Source organism: Aulonocara stuartgranti (genome assembly GCF_965226115.1).
Source record: "Aulonocara stuartgranti genome assembly, chromosome: 13".
Taxonomy (NCBI): Eukaryota; Metazoa; Chordata; class Actinopteri; order Cichliformes; family Cichlidae; genus Aulonocara; species Aulonocara stuartgranti.
Genome location: NC_138949.1, coordinates 35739188 through 35761678, shown reverse-complemented (window position 1 = coordinate 35761678; position 22491 = coordinate 35739188). Strand labels below are relative to the sequence as shown.

The 22491-nt window shown below is 45.2% G+C and overlaps 1 protein-coding gene across 5 annotated transcripts in view; it reads right to left on the bottom strand.

Annotated features, from left to right (window-relative positions):
• hspa12a (heat shock protein 12A) overlaps window positions 1-22491 on the bottom strand; it is a 73624-nt gene that overhangs the window by 5106 nt on the left and 46027 nt on the right. For 2 of the 5 annotated variants that reach the window (XM_082558394.1, XM_082558396.1), the window contains exons 6-11: window positions 21796-21912; window positions 16917-17088; window positions 4610-4699; window positions 3003-3107; window positions 2667-2925; window positions 700-803 (exon numbers count right to left, since the gene is read on the bottom strand). In XM_082558394.1, coding sequence (XP_082414520.1) covers window positions 700-803; window positions 2667-2925; window positions 3003-3107; window positions 4610-4699; window positions 16917-17088; window positions 21796-21912 — 847 coding nt within the window. The remainder of the gene's footprint in view (window positions 1-699; window positions 804-2666; window positions 2926-3002; window positions 3108-4609; window positions 4700-16916; window positions 17089-21795; window positions 21913-22491) is intronic. The other 3 variants (XM_082558397.1, XM_082558395.1, XM_082558398.1) reach the window with 2 other exon arrangements.

Sequence of the window (22491 nt, the reverse complement as noted above, 5' to 3'; positions counted from 1 at the left end):
TTACAAATGTCACAGAAAAACAGGGGTTTTATTTTATTTATGTTATGCTATAATAAATTGCTATAATCACTATCTGTATTGAAGCAGGCCCATCCATCCTTAAGAAATGTGACCTACTTTCATGTGGTTGAGCAAACTGTGGATTATCTAGGCCAGGCAACGCCAGGCCTCGAGTGCCGGTGTCCTGCAGGTTTTAGATCTCACCCTGGGTCAACACACCTGAATCAAATGATTAGTTCATTACCAGGCCTCTGGAGAACTTCAAGACATGTTGAGGAGATAATTTAGCCATTTGAATCAGCTGTGTTTGATCAAGGACACATCTAAAACCTGCAGGACACCGGCACTCGAGGCCTGGAGTTGCCCACCCCTGATCTAGGCTGTCTGGAGTTAGGGAGTGACCAACCCTGTCAGTTTGAAACTGAGCAACAACAACACATTGAACAGAATGTTACTGATCCCAGTGAAGATTTTTGACACTCATTGTTCAATACTTATACGATCTTTTGTACACGTAAGGGTCATTTTTCCCATTAGTTACTTGAGAGTAGTGGCACAGTGACTAAAGGTTGTCTTAAAAGTTGCATTGCAGTTTTAATGTATTATTATTAGCAATACAAATACTATTATTTACTTTGCAACTTGCTTGACTCTAAGGTGAGCGATATGTGTTTATGCAGGTGTTATAATGTAGCTTACTGAGATGTTGGATGATGTGGTCTATGGTGGGCTTAAAGAGGGAGTTCATAGCATCTGGATTCATCCGCAGCATCCCCTGAGATGACCACTTCACAAAGTCCACACTGGAAAGAGAGGAGAACATCTGTTACATACACTGTATTCATTTCAGTTCACAGGCAGATCATTAGTTAGTTACAATAAATTATCAAATCAAAACATCACTGAACTGTCAAAATGGCAAAGACTCATATTTATAAATGACAGCACAAAATGTAACTAATGATACAACTGAACTGTTGTTCACTTTATTCTCATCCAGATACAACATATTTGTTACAAATGGGACTAAAAATGCAAGAGTTTAACTGTTTATTAATGCAAGTCAGAGATAGAAATCAAAAAAAGACTTTTGCTTCAGGTGATGGTCCAGAAAATGAAAGCATCTCTTAGGCTCTTAACATGTTAGCACAGCCTACAGACAGCCACTAGCTACAGCAGTATGAAAAAGTAATTGCCCCCGAAACCTAATAAGTGATTAGGCCACCCTGACAGCAACAACTGCAACCAAGCGTTTCTGCTAACTGGCTGTTACAGTGCTGTGGAGGGTTGTCGAGGTCGCCTTGTCAAGGTCATGTCACAGCATCTCCATCAGATTCAGGTCAGGACTTTGACTAGGCCACTCCAAAGTCTTCATCTTGTTTTCCTTGAAACATTCAGAGGTGGACCCGCTGGTGTGTTGCGGATCATCGTCCTGCTGCAGAACCCAAGTGTGCTTCAGCTTGAGGTCTTGATGGCTGGACAGTCTCCTTGAGGGTGTTTTGGTAGACGGCAGAATTTATGGTTCCATTTACCACAGCAAGTCTTTGGGTCCTGAGGCAGCAGGACGGCCCCAGAGCATCACACTACCACCACCTTATTTTACTGCTGGCAACATGTTGCTTTTCCCAAAAGTCTTGGGACTCATCAAGATGATTCAAGATCAAGAAACTGAGAGGGGTCTTTATGTTCCTGTTGCTCGGCAGTGGTTTGGAACTCATTTTTTGCCCAGTGTCTTTCTTATGGTGGAGTCATGAACTCTGACCTTAACTGAGGCAAGTAAGCCCTGTGGTTCTTTGGATGTTGTTTTGGGGTTCAGTGACCTCTTGCAAGAGTTGTTGTTGTGCTCTTGGGGTCATTTTGGTTGGCCAGCCACTCCAGGGAAAGTTCACCACTGTTCCGTGTTTTCGTCATTTGTGGATAATATCTGTCATTTTTGGTTCGCTGGAGTTCTACAGCTTTAGAATGGCTTTATAACATTTTGCAGACAGAGATTTCAGTTACTTTGTTTCTCATTTGTCCCTGAGTTTCCTTGGATTGCGTCATGGTGTCTGGCTTTTGAGGATCTTTTGGTCTACTCCACTTTGTCAGGCAGGTCCTATTTAAGTGGTTTATTGAGAACAGGTGTGGCAGAAATCAGGCCTGGCGGTTGCTAGAGTAATTCAACTGAATAAAGGGGACAAACACTTTTCACACTTTTAAAATTTCATCTTAGTCAAGATGTTGACAAGCTAAAAAAAACTAATATGTGCCTAATCTGTCTTGATGGATGCTCAATCATCCAGGTCAGTAAATCCCAAAAGGCAGCTCATCTGGACTTAGCGTTTAGAATGGTACTGAGGAACTGGCCTCCCAGCCCATTGTTCATCAGTGGGCTAGGAGATGTCCCCTGATGTCCTGTTCATAAGGTTGGAAACCTGCAGTCAGCTGAGACTGAAGAAGCCCCCTGATGATAATGAAACGTTTCTGAAAACGTCCAGATGAACAGAATCAACCTTTTGGATCATGTACAGAATCAAATGTGATCAAGAAATATTGCAACATGAAATCACAGAGTCAATATAATTCAGATTAAATCTGTATCAAAAGCAAACGAGCGCATCTTTTTGGTGTCAGGATTATAGAGACGCTCATGTCAGTCCAGGATTGGGTTTTCTGTTTACACTCACTTGCTTTTGCGCAGAGCATGTTCCACACTGTGCCCCCTGAACTTCTTGTAGTAGTCAATGAAGGAGAAGGGCAGGTTAATATTGAGAGGATTGGTTCTGTCAGGGGCTGCAGCTCTCTTTCGAGACTCAAATGCAATCATCAGATCCACCCACGCAGCTGGCCTCTTTATCTTAAATTGGTCAATGAAATCTTGGCCAAAGATCTTACACAGCAGCTTCTCAAATTCATAGTCAATCCCAATGGACCCATAGGGGCCACCTGAGAAAACAGACAGCTGTGAGTCACATGAACACGGTCTGATGCTTTAGCAAAGTGTTACGCTACACGTGCTGTACCCGAAGCCTTGTAGAGCTCTTTCAGATGTCCTTCTGGAAGACGGATCTGATGGACAGTCAGGTCAACTGTTCCTCCACCACAGTCCACCACCACATATCGGTCACCTGTGCAGAGAAGTGAGCAGGTGAGAAGCGTGGCATGAGACAAAGTGCATGCACTGTGTTGTTTACAGGAACATGACTTTGTCTGGCACTCCTGCTTCTGGAGTGAGGCCACAGAGAGCACTGCTGACCTGATCCTTGTAAACTCAGTTCTAAGGCAGTGTAGAAGGAAGCAAACCACTCAGGACAGGTGGAGCTAACAGGTTTAATAGCCTCTATTAACCCTGTAAGACCTATCACAAAATAGCCAGAAAATTCAGATTTTTTAGAACTGAGATATTTATGAACCCTTATAACAAAATCCACAAAATGTGTTTATTGCTTTATCATGTTGTGTTTGATAGATTTTTATTATGTGTATGTTTTGTATTGCATTTGATACATTGAGTGTTTTTGACAACTGTTTGATAACAACGATGTTAATTTTAGACAAAAAAAGAGTTTTGTCCATAACATTTTGAAATGATGGCAAATATTGATCATGTTGATGCAGGTCTCAGAAACTCATGTATCAAATATGATACAAAAAGTTTATATGTATCCATGTTGAAAGCAATAATTATAGTCTTTGTATTAAAGTCAGTCTTCAATTTTTAGTTAGAACTTTTAAAGATGAAGGGTGTGTAACAGCACAGCCACTCGGCTGTGACATGGGAACAGCACAGAAACCACAGCTCCCGTGGTTATTAAAGCTCGCTAGCAGGACGGCGTTTAGCAGACTGATACTGTCAGCTGCAGGTAAGCATTTGTCCAGTGTTCAAGAGCAGAGATGCTAATGAGCTATCAAGCCTGTAAAGCAGGGTTTCCAGTGGTTTGTGCTGTGATTGGTTGTTTGCTAACCAGTCAAATGGTTTATGTGTTAATTTAGCAGAGCTGCACATGTGCCGCTGATGGGTATCCCGAATAAGCCTTAAAACCTCTTCAGCTGGGCTCTTTTCCCACCTAAAAGGAAAGGTTTGTAAAATAAATGAGCTCAGTTTAAAGTGGCTCTAAAACCACATGTGTGTGTTGAAGGAACAGAAACTAATTTTATAGGGAGGCTGTAATATCCTGTCAGGTGACTGTTTATTCTGATATGACCAACAACATAACAACCAACCACAGCAATGCGTCCCTCTGGCTGATCCAGCCTTTCCCAGTTAGTGCAATCAAATGAACTTATTTAGCAAACTGCATCAGTGTTATTTGGCTCCATGCTGGACACACATCCCCGCTGTGGTTGTGTCAGAAGGGTAAGAAACTGCCAAATCAAATGTGTGGCCCTACCTTCTGCCAAGCCAGCAGCTGAACGATGCTTAAACTATGTCGGTGTTTCTGAACACTTGAGTTTTTTTATTTCTTTATACGTTTGGTGCCAATTCTCTAAATATTAGGTTTATGATGCTGGTTTCTTAATCGGCATCATAATCTCTTAATCTATGACAGGATGACAGTACATGAAAGAGCCAAAGGAGGCAGCCTAAAGTAAAAGAGAACAGATGAGTAAAAGAAGAGAGAGACTCTACCTTCTTCCAGCTCCGACCAAAGCTCCCCTATGACATTTTCCACCAAAAACGTGCGACTCTGCCGGTTGCGCCGTACATGCTCCTTAGCTGCTTGTTAACAGAAAGAGAGTGTTCTGGTGAGTCTGACCAAGGCAGGAAGCGTTGCTATGAGAAGTTGTGGGGCTCATATACAGTGGAGTGTGAGACAAGCAGCAGCCTAAGATGAATCCATACTATGAGCAGGATCTCTATAGAGATCTTTTCAGGAACAGTTTCATTAAAATGCTTATTAAATGGGTCATTTGGTTGGCATACATACATACAGTCACTACAGAACATGATATACAACGTCATGCACAGAATCTAAGTGGAAAATGGATCTATTCAGTCTTATTTATATAGATGCGAATCACAACAGTCACCTCAGGACACTTTAGCTTGTAAGTTAACGACCCTACAAGAATACAGAGAAAACCCAAACAATTGGACAACGCTCCACGAGCAAGCAGTTTGGCGACAGTGGGAAGGCAAAACTCCCTTTTCGTCTGCAGATTAACTCTGTTTATGTATTTTCCATTATCACCACAGACGGTCTGCAGCGTGTTGGTGATGTCACCAACCCTGAACTACAGGTGCTGCATACCAGTGATTGTTGCATAATGGGGAGGTTAGGTCTTATCAACCAATCAGCATTTGCAGTCGCAAACTTGATCCACTGCCAGCGACATGCAGTTGGGATCTGAAGTCCCACAGATGTGTCCATCCACGTTTGGTTTGGAATGAGCCGGAAAGACGATAAAAGAATAAAGCATGAAAATGCAGATTTTTAACTCTCGCTTACACTCCAGCTTTTTGTATGTTATAACCAATAGCAGCACAAGTAAGAGTGGCAAACCAGCAGTAACACATACTTTGTGCACTGCCTCCAAATGACAACAGAAGACGGGCCCTGGAGCAGGGTGGCCACCCGAGCGCTCTCTCTGCTCGACCACACATTTAGCTTTAGCAAACCGACTGCAGGGTCCTTTACAGGGGCCCTCTTCTGTGTTGTGTCATCTACTTAGCTTAGACCATTCAGCTTCCCTGATGTATAATTCATGGCGATCATCCAGGCACGTCACCGTGCATACTATATCACTCTGTGCCGGGTCCCGATCCGTCATGTGTGGACCAGTTTTGATGCACCGTGTTATGGGGTTCAAACAGTGTTTAGAGAAAACGTCACAGCTGTTCCGACAGTCCCACTAAAGACTTTTCTGTGGGCGAAAATCCTCTTTTTCTCTGTTTACCTGAACTTTGTTTGCTGTTTTAGCTGTTTTTGTTGTTTCATGGTTGTTTCATGGTTTTGTGGGGTTTTAGCTGAGATTCTGATGTTTCCATGGATACCACACATCTATGTTTAAATATCTGTACATCCTGTTAAACCAGCTGTTCTCCCTTTTACCCCCGGTAAGGGGAATGGAGGTTCAACAAGTTAATTGTTTATTGCTTAATTACTTTGTTAAGCTGAGGTTTAAGGCCTGGACAATTGTCAAACCTTTTGTTCTCCATTATGGAAAATTGCTGAAAATAAAAATGGTTATGACTTTAGCTCCTGATTCGATCAAGTCTCCACGTCACTGAAATGCAGACAGGTTCCGCTCACTTTATGTTTTCGCTCGTTGCCTTTTTCCCGACCCACTTGGGTTTAAATGCCTCAGTGTCTCTGTGTACCTGGCCTGTACCACTACACCTGCTGTTTTGGAATATCTGCCCCACTTCCTTCTTTCACACAATGGTATGATTCCAGTCTGCCTTTGCATGTGATTGGCTGCATGATGTGTCCGTCAAAGTCTCACCCTAACCTGCATGGATTCTCAGCAGGGCTGAAGATTCGGCTCACACATAATAATTACATCGTGTGAAACCCATGACCTAGAGCAATATTTAAGTGCGTTCCCAGCTCTGACAAATGTTTTTAACTGACTTTAGCAAGGACTGCCTAAAGTTAGCACATGAGTAGGTGTAAAGGCCAGCCAGCAGACCTGACATCCATCACACTTTCCTGTTTTAAAAGGTGGCGTGGCCTGGAAGAAAGAGATGTGCAGCTGAAAAGCTGCTATAAAGAAAGACCATGTAAATAAAATCACTCATCCTGCAGCACTGTGTGGATGGGTCCTTTTTGTGTTACAAATGGGAAGAAACAGGACCAGGCTTGGGAATGAGGCTCATTTGACACAACCAGCTGGGGAAGAGGGGCGAGGTCAAAAAGACAAACGCTGAAACAGAGCCAGAGATCACAGTAATATAAATGTATGCTATGTCTTCTAATGATGCTGCCTAAGGGAAGCATGTATAATGTAAACAGAATTGGTCCTAGCACTGAACCCTGTGGAACTCCATAATTAACCTCAGTGTGTGAAGAGGACTCTCCATTTACATGAACAAACTGGAGTCTATTAGATAGATATGATACAAACCACTGCAGCGCAGTACCTGCAGCATGCAGCTACTTCTCTAATAAAATGTTATTGTGAGTAGTAACAAACACTGAGGTTTAACAGGAAGCTTAGAGATCGTTCTGTGATTAGCTGAGACAGCTAATGATGCTTTTTAAGTAAAGGTTTAATTCCTGCAACCTCCTGTGGTACTTAACCTGTTAACAGAGAGACTCAGTGCTATCTGAGTTCATCGTTCTAAAAACATTTAGTGTAAACTTTCATTTTTACCAGAGCAGGTCCCTTTGACGATGAAAATGTTCAGTCCAACTATAAAGAATTTTAATTACACATGATGCAGAGAGGGATGGACAATCAGTAGTTATGTACAAGAATCTCAGGCTAAATGATACCTGAAAGATCAATCCAAACCAATCAATATAGAAATAACATAAACATTACAAAACATTACAGATGTGTGATTTGGACTAAACCATGTGAGGAAGAATATGCTTCAGTGGGAATGCACATCCAAAGGAAACTGCAGTCGTGTTCCAATAGTCTTTAATATTCTGACAGCTTATTTATTATGGACTCATGTGTGTACTATGAGATGAGATGCATGCACCTGACTGTTCACAGGGATCCTCCAACAGAGTGTTGGACTAACGGACTCTCCTATCTCCAAGGAAAGCTCAGAAAATGACAGAACTGACACCCAAGTCTTTAAATCATCTTTAAACCATTGTTTCTAATAATACTACTCTGAGACGTATTCACCGAGGAGTGACCGTCACCACTTACAGGACAGTTTGTTAGGTAGATTTCTAATCAGCCATTCTCATGGCAGCATCTCACTGCATTTAGGCATGTCAACAGGGTTAATATTATTAGTTATTTTTGTTGTTTGTACTGGGGGACCATTTCCAAGGCATCCAGTTACAGCTAGAAATATGTTCTCCAAATGCAGTGACACTTGTTTCCTGATGTATTCATTGTCACCTGAATTGTACAGTCTGTTGCAAAAACGCACATTTCAAAGGTCCGTTTTCAATTGCTCTGAATCTTTGAAGCCCTGAGTGCTTCCTGCTTGAATATGACAAAACCAATGAATGGTTTCTCTACGATTACAAACTGTCATGGTCCTGGGTCATTTGACTCAGCATTTTGTGTTTATTATTATTATGATCTTGTGTTCTAGTTCGTTCTGATCATGTTTTTGTGTTTTGATGCATGTCCCTCTGCTCTCTGTCTGTACCGTGTCTCTGAGTCCAGTCTGTGCATTTCCTGTTTTACTTTGAAGGTCTGTGTCTTATGTCAGTGTGTTCAGTTTTGTGCTCTCCCTGTCTCATCTGTGTAATTAGTGTCAGCCGTGCCTCCCAGCTGTTTCCTCTTAGTCCTGTTCACCTCTTGTATTTAGTGTCTGCGTCGTCCCTCATTCGACTCCGTGTTCTGTTTGCCTGCCTGTTAGTTTATTTGCTTTGTTTAGTTAGTTTTCTGTTCAGTATGCAATCTCCCAATAAAGCCGGGTGTTTTCACATTCGCCTCCGTGAGTCCTGCTCTTGGGTTCACCATTCCCTCCTGCCTTCACACAGCTATGGCACAAACTCTGTGATTTTTCTATTCATTTCTGTGTTTTATAGCATGCCTGCCTGTAGCCGAGGTCTGAGCTGCAGGCGGTGCCAGCACTCACACTCTTCTATTCTGAACTCATGCTTGTGTTGCACAGGCAGTGTACTGTTTAGCATTAACCCTACAAACTGAATGGAACATATGTTACTCTAAAGCTTTGATGATGCCTTTTAGGAAGTGAGGTGTTAGAGCGATATGATGATGCGTGCTCGATCATCCAGGTGAGGAAATCCCAGAACGCTGATTTTGTTCATCTGGACGTCGTCAGTGTCAGAAACATTTCATCACACATCCAAGACTGAGCCTGAGACTCAGCTGGATTCAAGTTTCCCCCCATTATACACAATAAACTAGCACTATTTACTTAATAATGAACAATGGCTTCAATTTCATAATGATTGGTAGGGAAACTGTCAACATTGAAACTGCCATCTTCAGACGAACAGAATCGGTTTTCTGGCACTGTGATACATGCAGTATACATGCAGTATACATGCAGTATACAAGCAGTATACATGCAGTATACATGCAGTATATATGCAGTATATTTGGTCTTGTGCACATGTATAAAAGTGTGCTGCAAAGGTGCACAACTAGAGCAAACTCATTCGTATCCATCCATCCATCTTCATCCGCTTTATCCGGGGCCGGGTCGCGGGGGCAGCAGCCTAAGCAAAGAGGCCCAGACCTCCCTCTCCCCAGCCACCTCCTCCAGCTTATCCGGGGGAACACCAAGGCGTTCCCAGGCCAGCCGAGAGATATAATCTCTCCAGCGTGTCCTGGGTCTGCCCCGGGGCCTCCTCCCGGTGGGACATGCCTGGAACACCTCACCCAGGAGGCGCCCAGGGGGCATCCTTATCAGATGCCCGAACCACCTCAGCTGGCTCCTTTCGATGTGGAGCAGCAGCTGCTCTACTCTGAGCCCCTCCCGGATGGCCGAACTTCTCACCCTATCTCTAAGGGAGAGGCCAGCCACCCTTCGGAGGAAGCTCATTTCTGCCGCTTGTATCCGCGATCTCGTTCTTTCGGTCACTACCCACAGCTCGTGGCCATAGGTGAGGGTAGGGACGTAGATCGACCGGTAAATTGAGAGCTTCGCTTTTACACTCAGCTCCCTCTTCACCACGACGGACCGGTGCAGCGTCCGCATTACTGCAGCTGCAGCCCCAATCCGTCTGTCGATCTCCGGCTCCCTTCTCCCATCACTCGAGAACAAGACCCCGAGATACTTGAACTCCTCCACTTGGGGCAGGAACTCATCCCCGACCCGGAGTGGGCACTCCACCCTTTTCCGGCTGAGAACCATGGCCTCAGATTTGGAGGTGCTGATCCTCATTCCCGCTGCTTCACACTCGGCTGCGAACCGTTCCAGTGCAAGCTGGAGGCCCTCACCCGATGAAGCCAACAGAACCACATCATCTGCAAAAATCAGAGATGAGATTCTGAGGCCACCAAAGCGAAAGCCCTCCGCCACTTGGCTGCGCCTAGAAATCCTGTCCATAAAAATTATGAACAGAACCGGAGACAAAGGGCAACCCTGGCGGAGCCCATCACCCACCAGGAACGAGTCCGACTTATTGCCGGCAATGCGAACCAAGCTCTTGCAACGGTTGTATAGGGATCGAATGGCCCGTAGCAATGGGCCAGACACCCCATACTCCCGCAACACCTCCCACAGGACACCCCGAGGGACACGGTCGAATGCCTTCTCCAAGTCCACAAAACACATGTAGACTGGTTGGGCAAACTCCCATGCACCCTCAAGTATCCTGGAGAGGATAAAGAGCTGGTCCAGTGTTCCGCGACCAGGACGAAAACCGCATTGTTCCTCCTGTATCCGAGGTTCGACTAACGGACGAACTCTCCTTTCCAGCACCCTGGCATAGACTTTCCCAGGGAGGCTGAGGAGTGTGATCCCCCTATAGTTGGAACACACCCTCCGGTCCCCCTTCTTAAAGATGGGGACCACCACCCCGGTCTGCTAGTCCACAGGTACTGCCCCTGATCTCCACGCAACATTGCAGAGGCGTGTCAACCAGGACAGCCCTACAACGTCCAGAGCCTTCAGGAACTCGGGGCGGACCTCATCAACACCAGGGGCTCTGCCACCAAGGAGTTGTTTAACTGCCTCAGTGACCTCGCCCCCGGAAATTGGCGGGTCATTCCCCTCATCCCCAGACTCTGCTTCCTCCTCGGAAGACGTGTCAGTGGGATTAAGGAGGTCCTCGAAGTATTCCTTCCACCGCCTGACAATTTTCTCAGTCGACGTCAGCAGCGCTCCGCCAGCACTATACACAGTGCAGGTAGAGCACCGCTTTCCCCTCCTGAGACGTCTGACGGTTTGCCAGAATCTCTTCGAGGCAGTCCAAAAGTCTTTTTCCATGGCCTCTCCGAACTCCTCCCACACCCGAGTTTTTGCTTCAGCCACTGCCCGAGCCGCATTCCGCTTGGCCTGTCGATACCTGTCGGCTGCCTCCGGAGTCCCACAGGCTAACCAAGCCCGATAGGACTCCTTCTTCAGCCTGGTGGCTCCCTTCACCTCTGGTGTCCACCATTTGGTTCGGGGATTACCACCACGGCAGGCACCAACCACCTTGCGGCCGCAGCTCAATGCAGCAGCTTCGGCAATGGAGACGCTGAACATGTTCCATTCGGACTCAATGTCCCCAGTCTCCCTCGGAATGCTGTTGAAGCTCTGCCAGAGGTGTGCGTTGAAGATCTCGCGGACTGGGGCCTCTGCTAGACGTTCCCAGCACACCCTCACTACGCGTTTAGGTGCACCAGGTCTGTCCAGCGTCCTCCCCCGCCACCTGATCCAACTCACCACCAGGTGGTGATCAGTTGACAGCTCAGCCCCTCTCTTTACCCGAGTGTCCAGAACATATGGTCGCAGGTCTGCTGATACAATTACAAAATCGATCATCGACCTACGGCCTAGAGCGTCCTGGTGCCACGTGCACTTATGGACACTCTTATGTTCGAACAGGGTGTTCGTTATGGCCAAACTGTGATTAGCACAGAAGTCCAATAACAAAGCACCGCTCGGGTTCAGATCAGGGAGGCCGTTCCTCCCAATCACGTCCCTCCAGGTCTCACTGTCGTTACCCACGTGAGCATTGAAGTCTCCCAGCAGGACAACAGAGTCTCCAGGTGGAGCACCCTCCAGCACCCCCCCCCCCCCCCCAGGGACTCTAAGAAGGCTGGGTACTCTGAACTGCCACTCGGCGCATAAGCGCAGATGACAGTCAGGACCCGTTCCCCGACCCTAAGGCACAGGGAACAAACCCTCTCGTCCACCGGGAAAAACCCCAACGTACTCCAGACTGAGACAGAGTCCAGCCCCTCTCCAGGAGACTGGTTCCAGAGCCCAAGCTATGCGTAGAGGTGAGCCCGACTATATCTAGCCGGTACCTCTCAACCTCACGCACTAACTCAGGCTCCTTCCCCACCAGAGAGGTGACATTCCATGTCCCTATTGCCAGTCTTGGCAGCCGGGGGTCAGTCCGCCAGGGCCTCCGCTCCTGGCCGCCACCCGGCACACAATGCACCCGACCCCTATGGCGCCTCCTGCGGGTGGTGGGCCTGCGGGAGGATGGGCCCATGTCTCCTCTTCGGGCTGTGCCCGGCCGGGCCCCATGGACTAAGGCCCGGCCACCAGACGCTCGCCCTCGGGCACCCTCCCCGGGCCTGGCTCCAGGGCGGGGCCCCGGTAACCCTATCCCGGGCAGGGTAAACTGTTCCCTCGGTGTCCTTTTCATAAGGGTCTTATGAATCGCTCTTTGTCTGCTCCCTCACCCAGGGCCAGTTTGCCATGGGAGACCCTACCAGGGGGCAAAAGCCCCCAGACAATATAGCCCCTGGGATCCCTGGGACACACAAACCCCTCTACCACGATAAGGTAGCGATTCAAGGAGGTTCTTTTGTGTATCCATGGATACACAAAAGAACCAACAATGCAAATGGAAACAAGCAAGGCCAAAATGAGTCTTTGAATGTGGAGTTTGTCTTTATGCAGACTAACAATAGGACTGATAAACCTTGTAAGTCTTCTGTTTTGGTTGTGGTGATGAGCACATGCTTTGCACCAAATACAACTTAAATATGTGAGAAAGAACGCACAGAGAGCTCATTGCTGTTTAACATTTTCACTTTGCATCATTGGCACACTGCTTGATAGACTAGAAATGATTCTGTCCTGCTTTTAATGTGGAAGCATAGAAAACAGGCCACATGTTTAACTCGTTCCAGGCCTAATAAAACCATAATTAAAGTCCTTTTGCTCAGATGGGAGGTTGAAATTTCATGTAATTTCACCCCTAATTACTATTGCACAGATTTCGATTGCAAATGACATTCCTATGTTTTGGGTTAGTGGGGGCAACATGAGCAAGCATTTGGTGGTCTGGCCTTAGCCCGCGGAGCCAGCCATGCTCAGCCCGAACGAGCCACATGGTTGTACCCCTTCACACAGGAGGGGCTGCAGGGGACCAGTGCGCTGTGGACCAGGCAGCAGCTGAGGGTGGACGTATTGGTGATCCAACCCCCAGTTGCTGAAACTGGTTTTAGATATATGTGACGTCCACTTTTTGGTGGGAGAGCGCCCAAACTGGTGTTTGAGGGCGAGAGACACTGGTCCCACCTGATGACTCGACTGTCTTACTGGTGTTGAGGTTTACATTTATAATCTTAAATGCTTATATGCTGATTATATTGCTTTATATAAGAAAGGCCTAACTCTGAGTACACTCTGTGCCAAAAGTGCTGACAGGAAACTGCATGCGTTTGCAGAAGCGTGGTAACTGCAGTAGAAAGTGAAACCAACTAGGCTGTTTGATCGAAACGTAAAGTGTGGTGTGACGTAGAGAGCAAGTGCATAAATACCTAGGCTTCTGTTTGTGCTTCAGACCTGGGGTTGTGTGTTTTGTGTTCAGGACCACTTCTGAACTGTCTTTTTGGCCGTAAAGAATACAAAAGAACCGAATTTAATACTGGGAAACTTTAACACTAATGTGGAGGGGATGTGACTCCAGGGACTGACATGCTCAGCCGTGAAGCAGAGTGTTTTCTATCCAACATCCAAGATTCACCCTGACTTTCCCAACTTTCTGTTGCAGTTTGCATGGCTGACACGCATCTGCAACACTGCAAGGACACTGCCTCTGGATTGGCTGACCCTCTTCAAGAGGGTGTACCAGAGAGTGTGCTGCAACTTTTGGGCCTCAAGCTTCTCAGCCCCCTGGGAGGATGTATGCCAGAGAGTTGGAGAGGATCTATTAGTCAAACCTCAGATTCGAAAAGGAAAGGAGCCATTTCAGGCATCTAACCAGGATGCTTCCTGAGCACATCCTAGGTGAGATTTGCTGGGCATGTCCCACCAGGATGAGACCGGGGAGCAAACCCAGGTCAGACTGGAGCAATTACATCTCCTGGCTGGCTTTTGAACATCTTGGTGTCCCCCAGAGGAGCTAGGAAAGATGGTGGAGAGAGGGAGGTCTGGGCTCTGTTTAGACTGTTGCCCCCGTGACCTAGATACAGTGGGGCAAAAAAGTATTTAGTCAGCCACCGATTGTGCAAGTTCCCCCACCTAAAATGATGACAGAGGTCAGTAATTTGCACCAGAGGTACACTTCAACTGTGAGAGACAGAATGTGAAAAAAAAATCCATGAATCCACATGGTAGGATTTGTAAAGAATTTATTGGTGAATCAGGGTGGAAAATAAGTATTTGGTCAATAACAAAAATACAACTCAATACTTTGTAACATAACCTTTGTTGGCAATAACAGAGGTCAAACGTTTACTATAGGTCTTTACCAGGTTTGCACACACAGTAGCTGGTATTTTGGCCCATTCCTCCATGCAGATCTTCTCAAGAGCAGTGATGTTTTGGGGCTGTCGCCGAGCAACACGGACTTTCAACTCCCGCCACAGATTTTCTATGGGGTTGAGGTCTGGAGACTGGCTAGGCCACTCCAGGACTTTCAAATTCTTCTTACGGAGCCACTCCTTTGTTTCCCGGGCGGTGTGTTTTGGATCATTGTCATGTTGGAAGACCCAGCCTCGTTTCATCTTCAAAGTTCTCACTGATGGAAGGAGGTTTTGGCTCAAAATCTCACGATACATGGCCCCATTCATTCTGTCCTTAACACGGATCAGTCGTCCTGTCCCCTTGGCAGAAAAACAGCCCCATAGCATGATGTTTCCACCCCCATGCTTCACAGTAGGTATGGTGTTCTTGGGATGCAACTCAGTATTCGTCTTCCTCCAAACACGACGAGTTGAGTTTATACCAAAACTTCTACTTTGGTTTCATCTGACCACATGACATTCTCCCAATCCTCTGCTGTATCATCCATGTGCTCTCTGGCAAACTTCAGACGGGCCTGGACATGCACTGGCTTCAGCAGCGGAACACGTCTGGCACTGCGGGATTTGATTCCCTGCCGTTGTAGTGTGTTACTGATGGTGACCTTTGTTACTTTGGTCCCAGCTCTCTGCAGGTCATTCACCAGGTCCCCCCGTGTGGTTCTGGGATCTTTGCTCACCGTTCTCATGATCATTTTGACCCCACGGGATGAGATCTTGCGTGGAGCCCCAGATCGAGGGAGATTATCAGTGGTCTTGTATGTCTTCCATTTTCCGATGATTGCTCCCACAGTTGATTTTTTCACACCAAGCTGCTTGCCTATTGTAGATTCACTCTTCCCAGTCTGGTGCAGGTCTACAATACTTTTCCTGGTGTCCTTCGAAAGCTCTTTGGTCTTGGCCATGGCGGAGTTTGGAGTCTGACTGTTTGAGGCTGTGGACAGGTGTCTTTGATACAGATGATGAGTTCAAACAGGTGCCATTCATACAGGTAACGGGTGGGGGACAGAAAAGCTTCTTACAGAAGACGTTACAGGTCTGTGAGAGCCAGAGATTTTCCTTGTTTGAGCTGACCAAATACTTATTTTCAGAATCAGAATCAGAATCAGAATACTTTATTGATCCCTGGGGGAAATTATTTTTTGTTACATTGCTCCATTTTAAACCAACATTAAGACAAGACAGACAATACGCTAACTAAGAATAGTACAATATATACATATATATACATACATACATACATAAGTCACTTATAAATAAATATTTGGAAAAGAAACATGTGTAGTTGTAGCAGCAAACAGTGTGTTAAGTGGATGCGTTGTACAGGGAGATGGCCACAGGCAGGAATGATTTCCTGTGTCGTTCAGTGGTGCTTTTCGGTAATCTCAGTCTCTCACTGAACGAGCTCCTGTGACTGACCAGCATGTCATGGAGTGGGTGGGAGGTGTTATCCAACATTGTCTTTATCTTGGACAGCATCCGCCTCTCCGACACCACCTTGAGGGAGTCCAGCTCCATCCCCACAACATTGCTGGCCTTACGGATTAGTTTATTAAGTCTGTTGGCATCTGCGACCCTCAGCCTGCTCCCCCAGCATGCAACAGCATAGAGGATCGCACTGGCCACCACAGACTCATAGAAAATCCTCAGCATTTTCTGGCAGATGTTGAAGGACCTCAGTCGCCTCAAAAAATAGAGACGACTCTGGCCCTTCCTGTAAAGTGCTGTGGTGTTTTTAGCCCAGTCCAGTTTATTGTCAATGTGTACTCCAAGGTATTTATAGTCCTCCACAATGTCAACACTGACCCCCTGGATTGAAACAGGGGTCAAGTGTTTCCTGGTCTTCCTGAAGTCCACGATCAGTTCCTTGGTCTTTGCCACGTTGAGCTGCAGATGATTCTGCTCACACCACCCTGATTTACGAATAAATTCTTTACAAATCCTACCATGTGAATTCATGGATTTTTTTTTCACATTCTGTCTCTCACAGTTGAAGTGTACCTCTGGTGCAAATTACTGACCTCTGTCATCATTTTAAGTGGGGGAACTTGCACAATCGGTGGCTGACTAAATACTTTTTTGCCCCACTGTACGTGACAGAAAATGTACGGATTGATGGATAATAAATCTGAAGAAGCTGATTAGTACAACACAATTCTCAGAGAAGAAGCAAACATAAAGGGAAATGTGAAGACTCAAAAGAAACGAGTTGGTGTACGTTTGAATCGTTTTTGAAAAGTTGTGTAATAATTACCTGGTGATGCTATAAAGAAAACAACATAAGGGAAAATGTTATGATGCCAGTAACAATGTTGCCATCGGAAATCAAACACTGAACATGACTGTGTGCATGTATGAATGAAAACATGCTCGTGGCTTCAGAATAATCTCTTATATCTGTTAGTGAGACATACCTTGGCTCATCCCACTGCCCACATTGTCAGAGGGGCTGAAGCCATTCTGTGTGGTCTGGGTGCCCAGGTCCACCATCTGGTGGAGGCGGAGCTTGCGGCAATAGATCGATGCTGCTTCAGGTTCTAAGGCGATGATCAGCTGCTCAGGGTTTTCCCGGGATACCAGACCAGACTAGACAAGAGCATGCACAACACAATACGCTTCAGCTTTAAAGGACAAGAAAAGGTTTCTTTTGTCTTTTCAGCTTCTTCTACTGTGTCCTCATGTAGTATACACTGAGGTACCCCGTGTTTGCTGAATTATTAGTCACAACTGTACCTCACCTTTGACCCTGTGACAGGTGGGATAGGTTACAGCCCCCTGAGAAAATGGGGTTTTCTCTTTTAATCTACAAGATCATCCGGTCTCTTATGCTTTGTCACAATTAAAATATTTACAATTAAAACCTTCCTCTTTTTAGTCTGACACTTTAACTATTTCACAATTTAGCGTATATAGAAGTTTTTCTTCTGGTTATTCGTACATGACTACATCACTCATGAAGAGAGCTGCAACAATTAAAAATCCACTATTTGTTTTCACTGATGCCTAATAAACCCTTTATGGACTGGTCACTAGACAAGCATATGGATTTTTAAATAGAAAAACACACCATCAAGAATAAAAGTTTAAAAAACAAAAGCCAGAACACAAAGCTGGAACAAACACTCTGTGGAAACGTAACACTCTCTGCTTTGCCTTTCATTAGCTTTAGCAGTAAGACCTGTAACAGCGTTAAAGGTTTAGCATAAACACCTCTCTGACAGACTCAACACCAACTTACAACAATATATTGACCAGAAAAGGAAAATACAGCCACCCACCCCCACTAGGTGATGTAACTGATCAGTGGGGACCAGAGAGAAACAAAGTCATTGGTTTTTTGAAAAAGCAAAAGTTTCCTCCTGATTAATTTGATCATGCAGTAAAATTCTATATAGATGGACACATAAGCAGTTTTTTGGTTTCCAGTTCATCAGAACAGTTTTCTTGGCAATGTATAAGGAAGTAAGGAGTATAAATGATGTATTTGCTTCCATGTCTAGCAAAGACATCATTCTAAATTGAATTCTCTTTCTAGAGAGAATTCAATTTAGCTGGTGAGCCTCACCCAGCCTCACCAGCTGGGTGAGGCTGGGATACCATACCTAAACCATGTGTCTTCACATATTCACTGCCAGAGCATTTGGACAGGCGTGCAGGACCATATAACACGGACACAGCTTGCAGCACAGTTGCTGCAGGCTGCTCACCCACACTTCAGAGAGGGCTGATGTGGTCTGGGTCTGGGACTTGCTGACTCCTTACTGCGCCCTAGTTTGTGGTCTGGGATGGCTCAGTCTCTTCTACGTGGGAGGTGGATCTGCTTGGTGTTGGGTGGTTTTTGGGCACCTGCAGCCCCGTTCATGCTGGGATGGCTGGCCTATGGCAGGGTGGGCTGCCCCTTGCCTCTGGTCTTCTAGGGCTCTTGATCTTTAGCCATGGTGCTTCATCTGGGCCTCCCTCTTCTTAGTCCTGGGGTGGACACGAAGTTGTCATTGTGATGTGTAGCCTCGGATCAGTACTCTATGGTCTCCTGGGTCCTGCGGCTCCTGGTTGTGTTATTGCAGCTTCTCACTCTCACTATAAGGATGTCAAAGACATCTACACAAACACTCACACATGTTTGTTGCACATTCTTTCCAGGTCTGTTTGCTGTTGTATATATGCAGCCGTTGGCGACTCATTTCACTTTCTTATTAGTGCACCTATCTTGGAGTGGAGCTAAAAAAGCAAATTCATGTATTTACAGATTATTTAATTGATCATCATCACTACCAGAGTACTTCAGTCTCAGACCGCAGTTGTACTTCTGGTTTTTAGGATTTTTAAAATTAGAATGGGAGGCAGAGCTTCCAGTTTCCAGTTTGGATTAGTGAAACAGGCACACACTCAGCTTTAAAGCTTTCCTTTTAGTTAGTGCTGACTGACCACCTTAATGCTCCAATAGGCTTAGGCTGCTGGCAGGCTTCCCATCATACACTGAGCATTTGTCCTTCACTCACCTGTTTCGACACTACTTTATTTAATCATGAGTAAATATTAAACTCTTGCTCTTTTTCCCGTAGGCCGCCTTTTGTCCTCACTCTCTCTGCTCTAGTTGTTTTATCCTCACCCCCAGCGGGTGCCTCAGTCTGGTTCTACTGGTGTTTCGTTCTTCTTATAGGGGAGTTTTCCTTCCCACTGTTGTTAAACACTGACTTAGAGACTTAGAGCTTTTTATTGTCATTGTGCAGTTTCTTGCACAGCGAAATTGGGTAGCTGGACCACAAAGGTGCAAAAGAAAGAAGAGAAAACAAAATACAATGAGGGGAAAAAAATAATATAAATAAAATAAAAAGGTGGATGGAACATTGTTTGATTATCTCTCTAACAATATGCCGAACTTTAAATACAGAGTTCATTGAGGTGCCTTGTGTTGTGAATCAGGACTATAAGAATAAAACTGAACTGAAAATAAATCTGACTACAGCCGTCCCAAGTTAAATACAATAAAGTTCAATTAACAACTTTTTCTACTCACAGGAAGCAACAGGCCAAGGAATGCAATGAATGCATAACATGGCGATTATACAAATCTGCAATCAAGAGTGAAGAATGTGCTGTGACTAATGCTGCACATTAGCTGTGATATGAAGCAGTGATTAAGAACTGCTGGTGAGGAATGACACGTGCAGTGTAAGCACAGAACAGAAAACTGCAGCTGTTACAAATCACAGTCCACCAAAACAAAGATGAAAGTGATAACGACTGCATCTCACATTTGTGTCGTTGTTCACATTTCCTTTAGTTTTCTTTCCTTACTTCATCTCATGGCTACTTTAAATGCACAAAATCAGCTGCTCTGCTTTGAACAGAAAGTCCAGAGAAGCTGCACTGAAGCAGTTAGAGACGAAAGCAGTGGCTTTACTGTAACTAATGCTGCCACCAATTAAAAGCAGCTGCTGACATGTGGAAAATGTAGGAGCTGAGTGGCACAGTGGAAACCAAATTTGTATTGACCCAAACTTAGTGATCTCCAGCAGGGCAACAACTTTCCCTTCAGCTAACTTTTACTTGGACAGCTGCAGCACATGTGTCCAGCGCATGTACCAGGCGCATTCAGCCATGGTAAATGGACTGATTCTCATACAGCGCTTTTCTACTCTGAGCACTTCACACAATTTACCTCCTTCACTTTTTAATAAGCTGTTTCAAATGTCTAACATTTACGTTCCCTGATGGCATCAGAAAAACGTAGGAATAGTACCTTGCCCGAGATATTTGGCATGCACACTGGGATCAAACCACTAACCTTCTGGTTAGTAGGTGACCTGCTCTACCACCTGAGCTACAGCCATACGACGGGTTTGGCAGTCAGAGACAAACATGATGCCGTGGTATCAACAAAGACTCTTACAGATCTTGTAAATGTCACCTGAAACAAATTTAATACCAAAAGTCTGCTTTGTAAGAATTTCCATTTAGTGGTTTGAACAGTTAAGACTTGTTTCAACCAAGCAGTTTGTTGTTAAACTTCAATTTTCCTCATCATCTTCAGGGTTTCCAACAATGTATTTCAAGTCTGACTTGAGCTAATTTATCATCTAAGCATAACATTAAGAAGATGTTTTTACAGATGCAAAGCCTGAAACACTGGTTTTATAACACATGGTCTCAACGATGCATTCAGACGTTGTCCTCTAAATGTGCAAATTTAGTTAGAAGACCTAAATGCCATGTTGCAATACTATACTGCTATGGTAGCCAACGTTTTAAATGCAAGTTTGACAGATTTGTGAGTGTACACTTTATCCAAAACCTAGTGACGGTTTACTCATCGTTGCCAGTGGGTAGCTGTAGCTCAGGAGGTAGAGCAGGTCACCTACTGATCGGAAGGTTAGTGGTTCGATCCCTGACTCCTCCAGTCTGCATGTCAAGAGTGTGAATGTGCATGAATGTAGTTAGGAAGCACTCTGTTTAGAGAAAATTATGTGACTGGGTGAATGTGGCATGCCGTACAGAGCACTTTGAGTAATCTGGGACACTAGAAAAGTGCTATATAAGAGTCAGTCCGTTCACTGTCTGAACAGAGTTTCGTCATGTTACTTTTGCACTATTATGTTCCGGCACATGTCTTGGTTAAGCTACACATTAGGCTGACATCAGGGGCCAGAGCTGAAACTGGTCTGGGCCAGCACAGGGCCAGCAGTGTGTCTGCAACTGGCCCGTGGCTGCACACAACTTACACATGGCCCATATACCGCAAAGAATGACGGCCCTTTGGTGGCCCAGATCAGGTTTGCCAGAGGTAATCCACACATGGGCCAGCACAGGACCACCAGCGTGTCTGCAACTGGCCTTGTGCTGGCCCATGTGTTGGCCACCTCTGGCAGACCAGATCTGGGCCACCAAAGGGCCGTCATTCTTTGCGGTATGTGGGCCATGTGTAAGCACATTGTGTGGGCCAGATCGGGGCCATACCAATTTTGCTATGTGGGGCACACCCAACATCTTCTAAGTGAGGTGTTTTTGCCATGTCCAGCTGACAGGAGGATTTTTATAGATTCGGGACACATTAGAGTAATTATATCTCTGGAGTGACCTCAGTGTACCCCAAGAAGAGCTCCAGGAAGTGGCCAAGCAGAGGGAGGTCTGGATATCTGTGATTAGATTTTAGCCCTTGTGACTGGGAACCCAGATAAGCAGCAGAACATGGATGTATGGATTTACAGGTATGGATACAACGACACTCAACAGTACTTCTACTTAATGTTAAAATCACCACTACATTTGTGGGTGAGTGGGGGAAGAGTCTACCTTGTAAGCAGCTTCCCTCATGAACTGCTTTGCAGGCATTTTCCAGATGGCAGGAACTGTGATCACCCATCTGACATCACTGTTGTCAAACTCGCCGCCTGTCTGATCACTCAGCTCCTGTTGAAAGAACATTTAAACGCGCCATTTAATCCTTATGCATTTCAAGTTGCTATACATCAATACAACCATTATAGCCCAAATTTTAATAATATGTATGCATTAAGTGCATAGTAATTACATAAATTGCAAAAAAGTGCAATAAACTACAAAAAAATTGAAAATTGTTTTTTGTTTTTTTAACATATATTTCTAGTTAGAGAAATTTAAGAGGCTTATCCCTCAAAACTGTAAATACAAAAAAGTTGCACAAACTAGTTTCCCACCACAGGAAATTTATTTTGAGTGTCTTCATAGTTTTATTTTTGAAATAAACCAATTTTCATATGCTGCAGGAAAAACGAAAATAAATATTATAGTGCAAATTTGCAAAATAACAGCATATGCATCAAAATAAACTATTTCCAGCAGTGCAATATGAGTCCTCAGCATCCCAGAAACGACACAGAAAGTCATAAAGTCAAACATAACTTTTAAAAACACCAGTATAGGCTTATGAGGCCTTGATGGTAAAAAACTACATTTCCGCAAAATGACGTCACTTCCGGTTTCGGGCAGGTCATGGCGGACATGCGACAG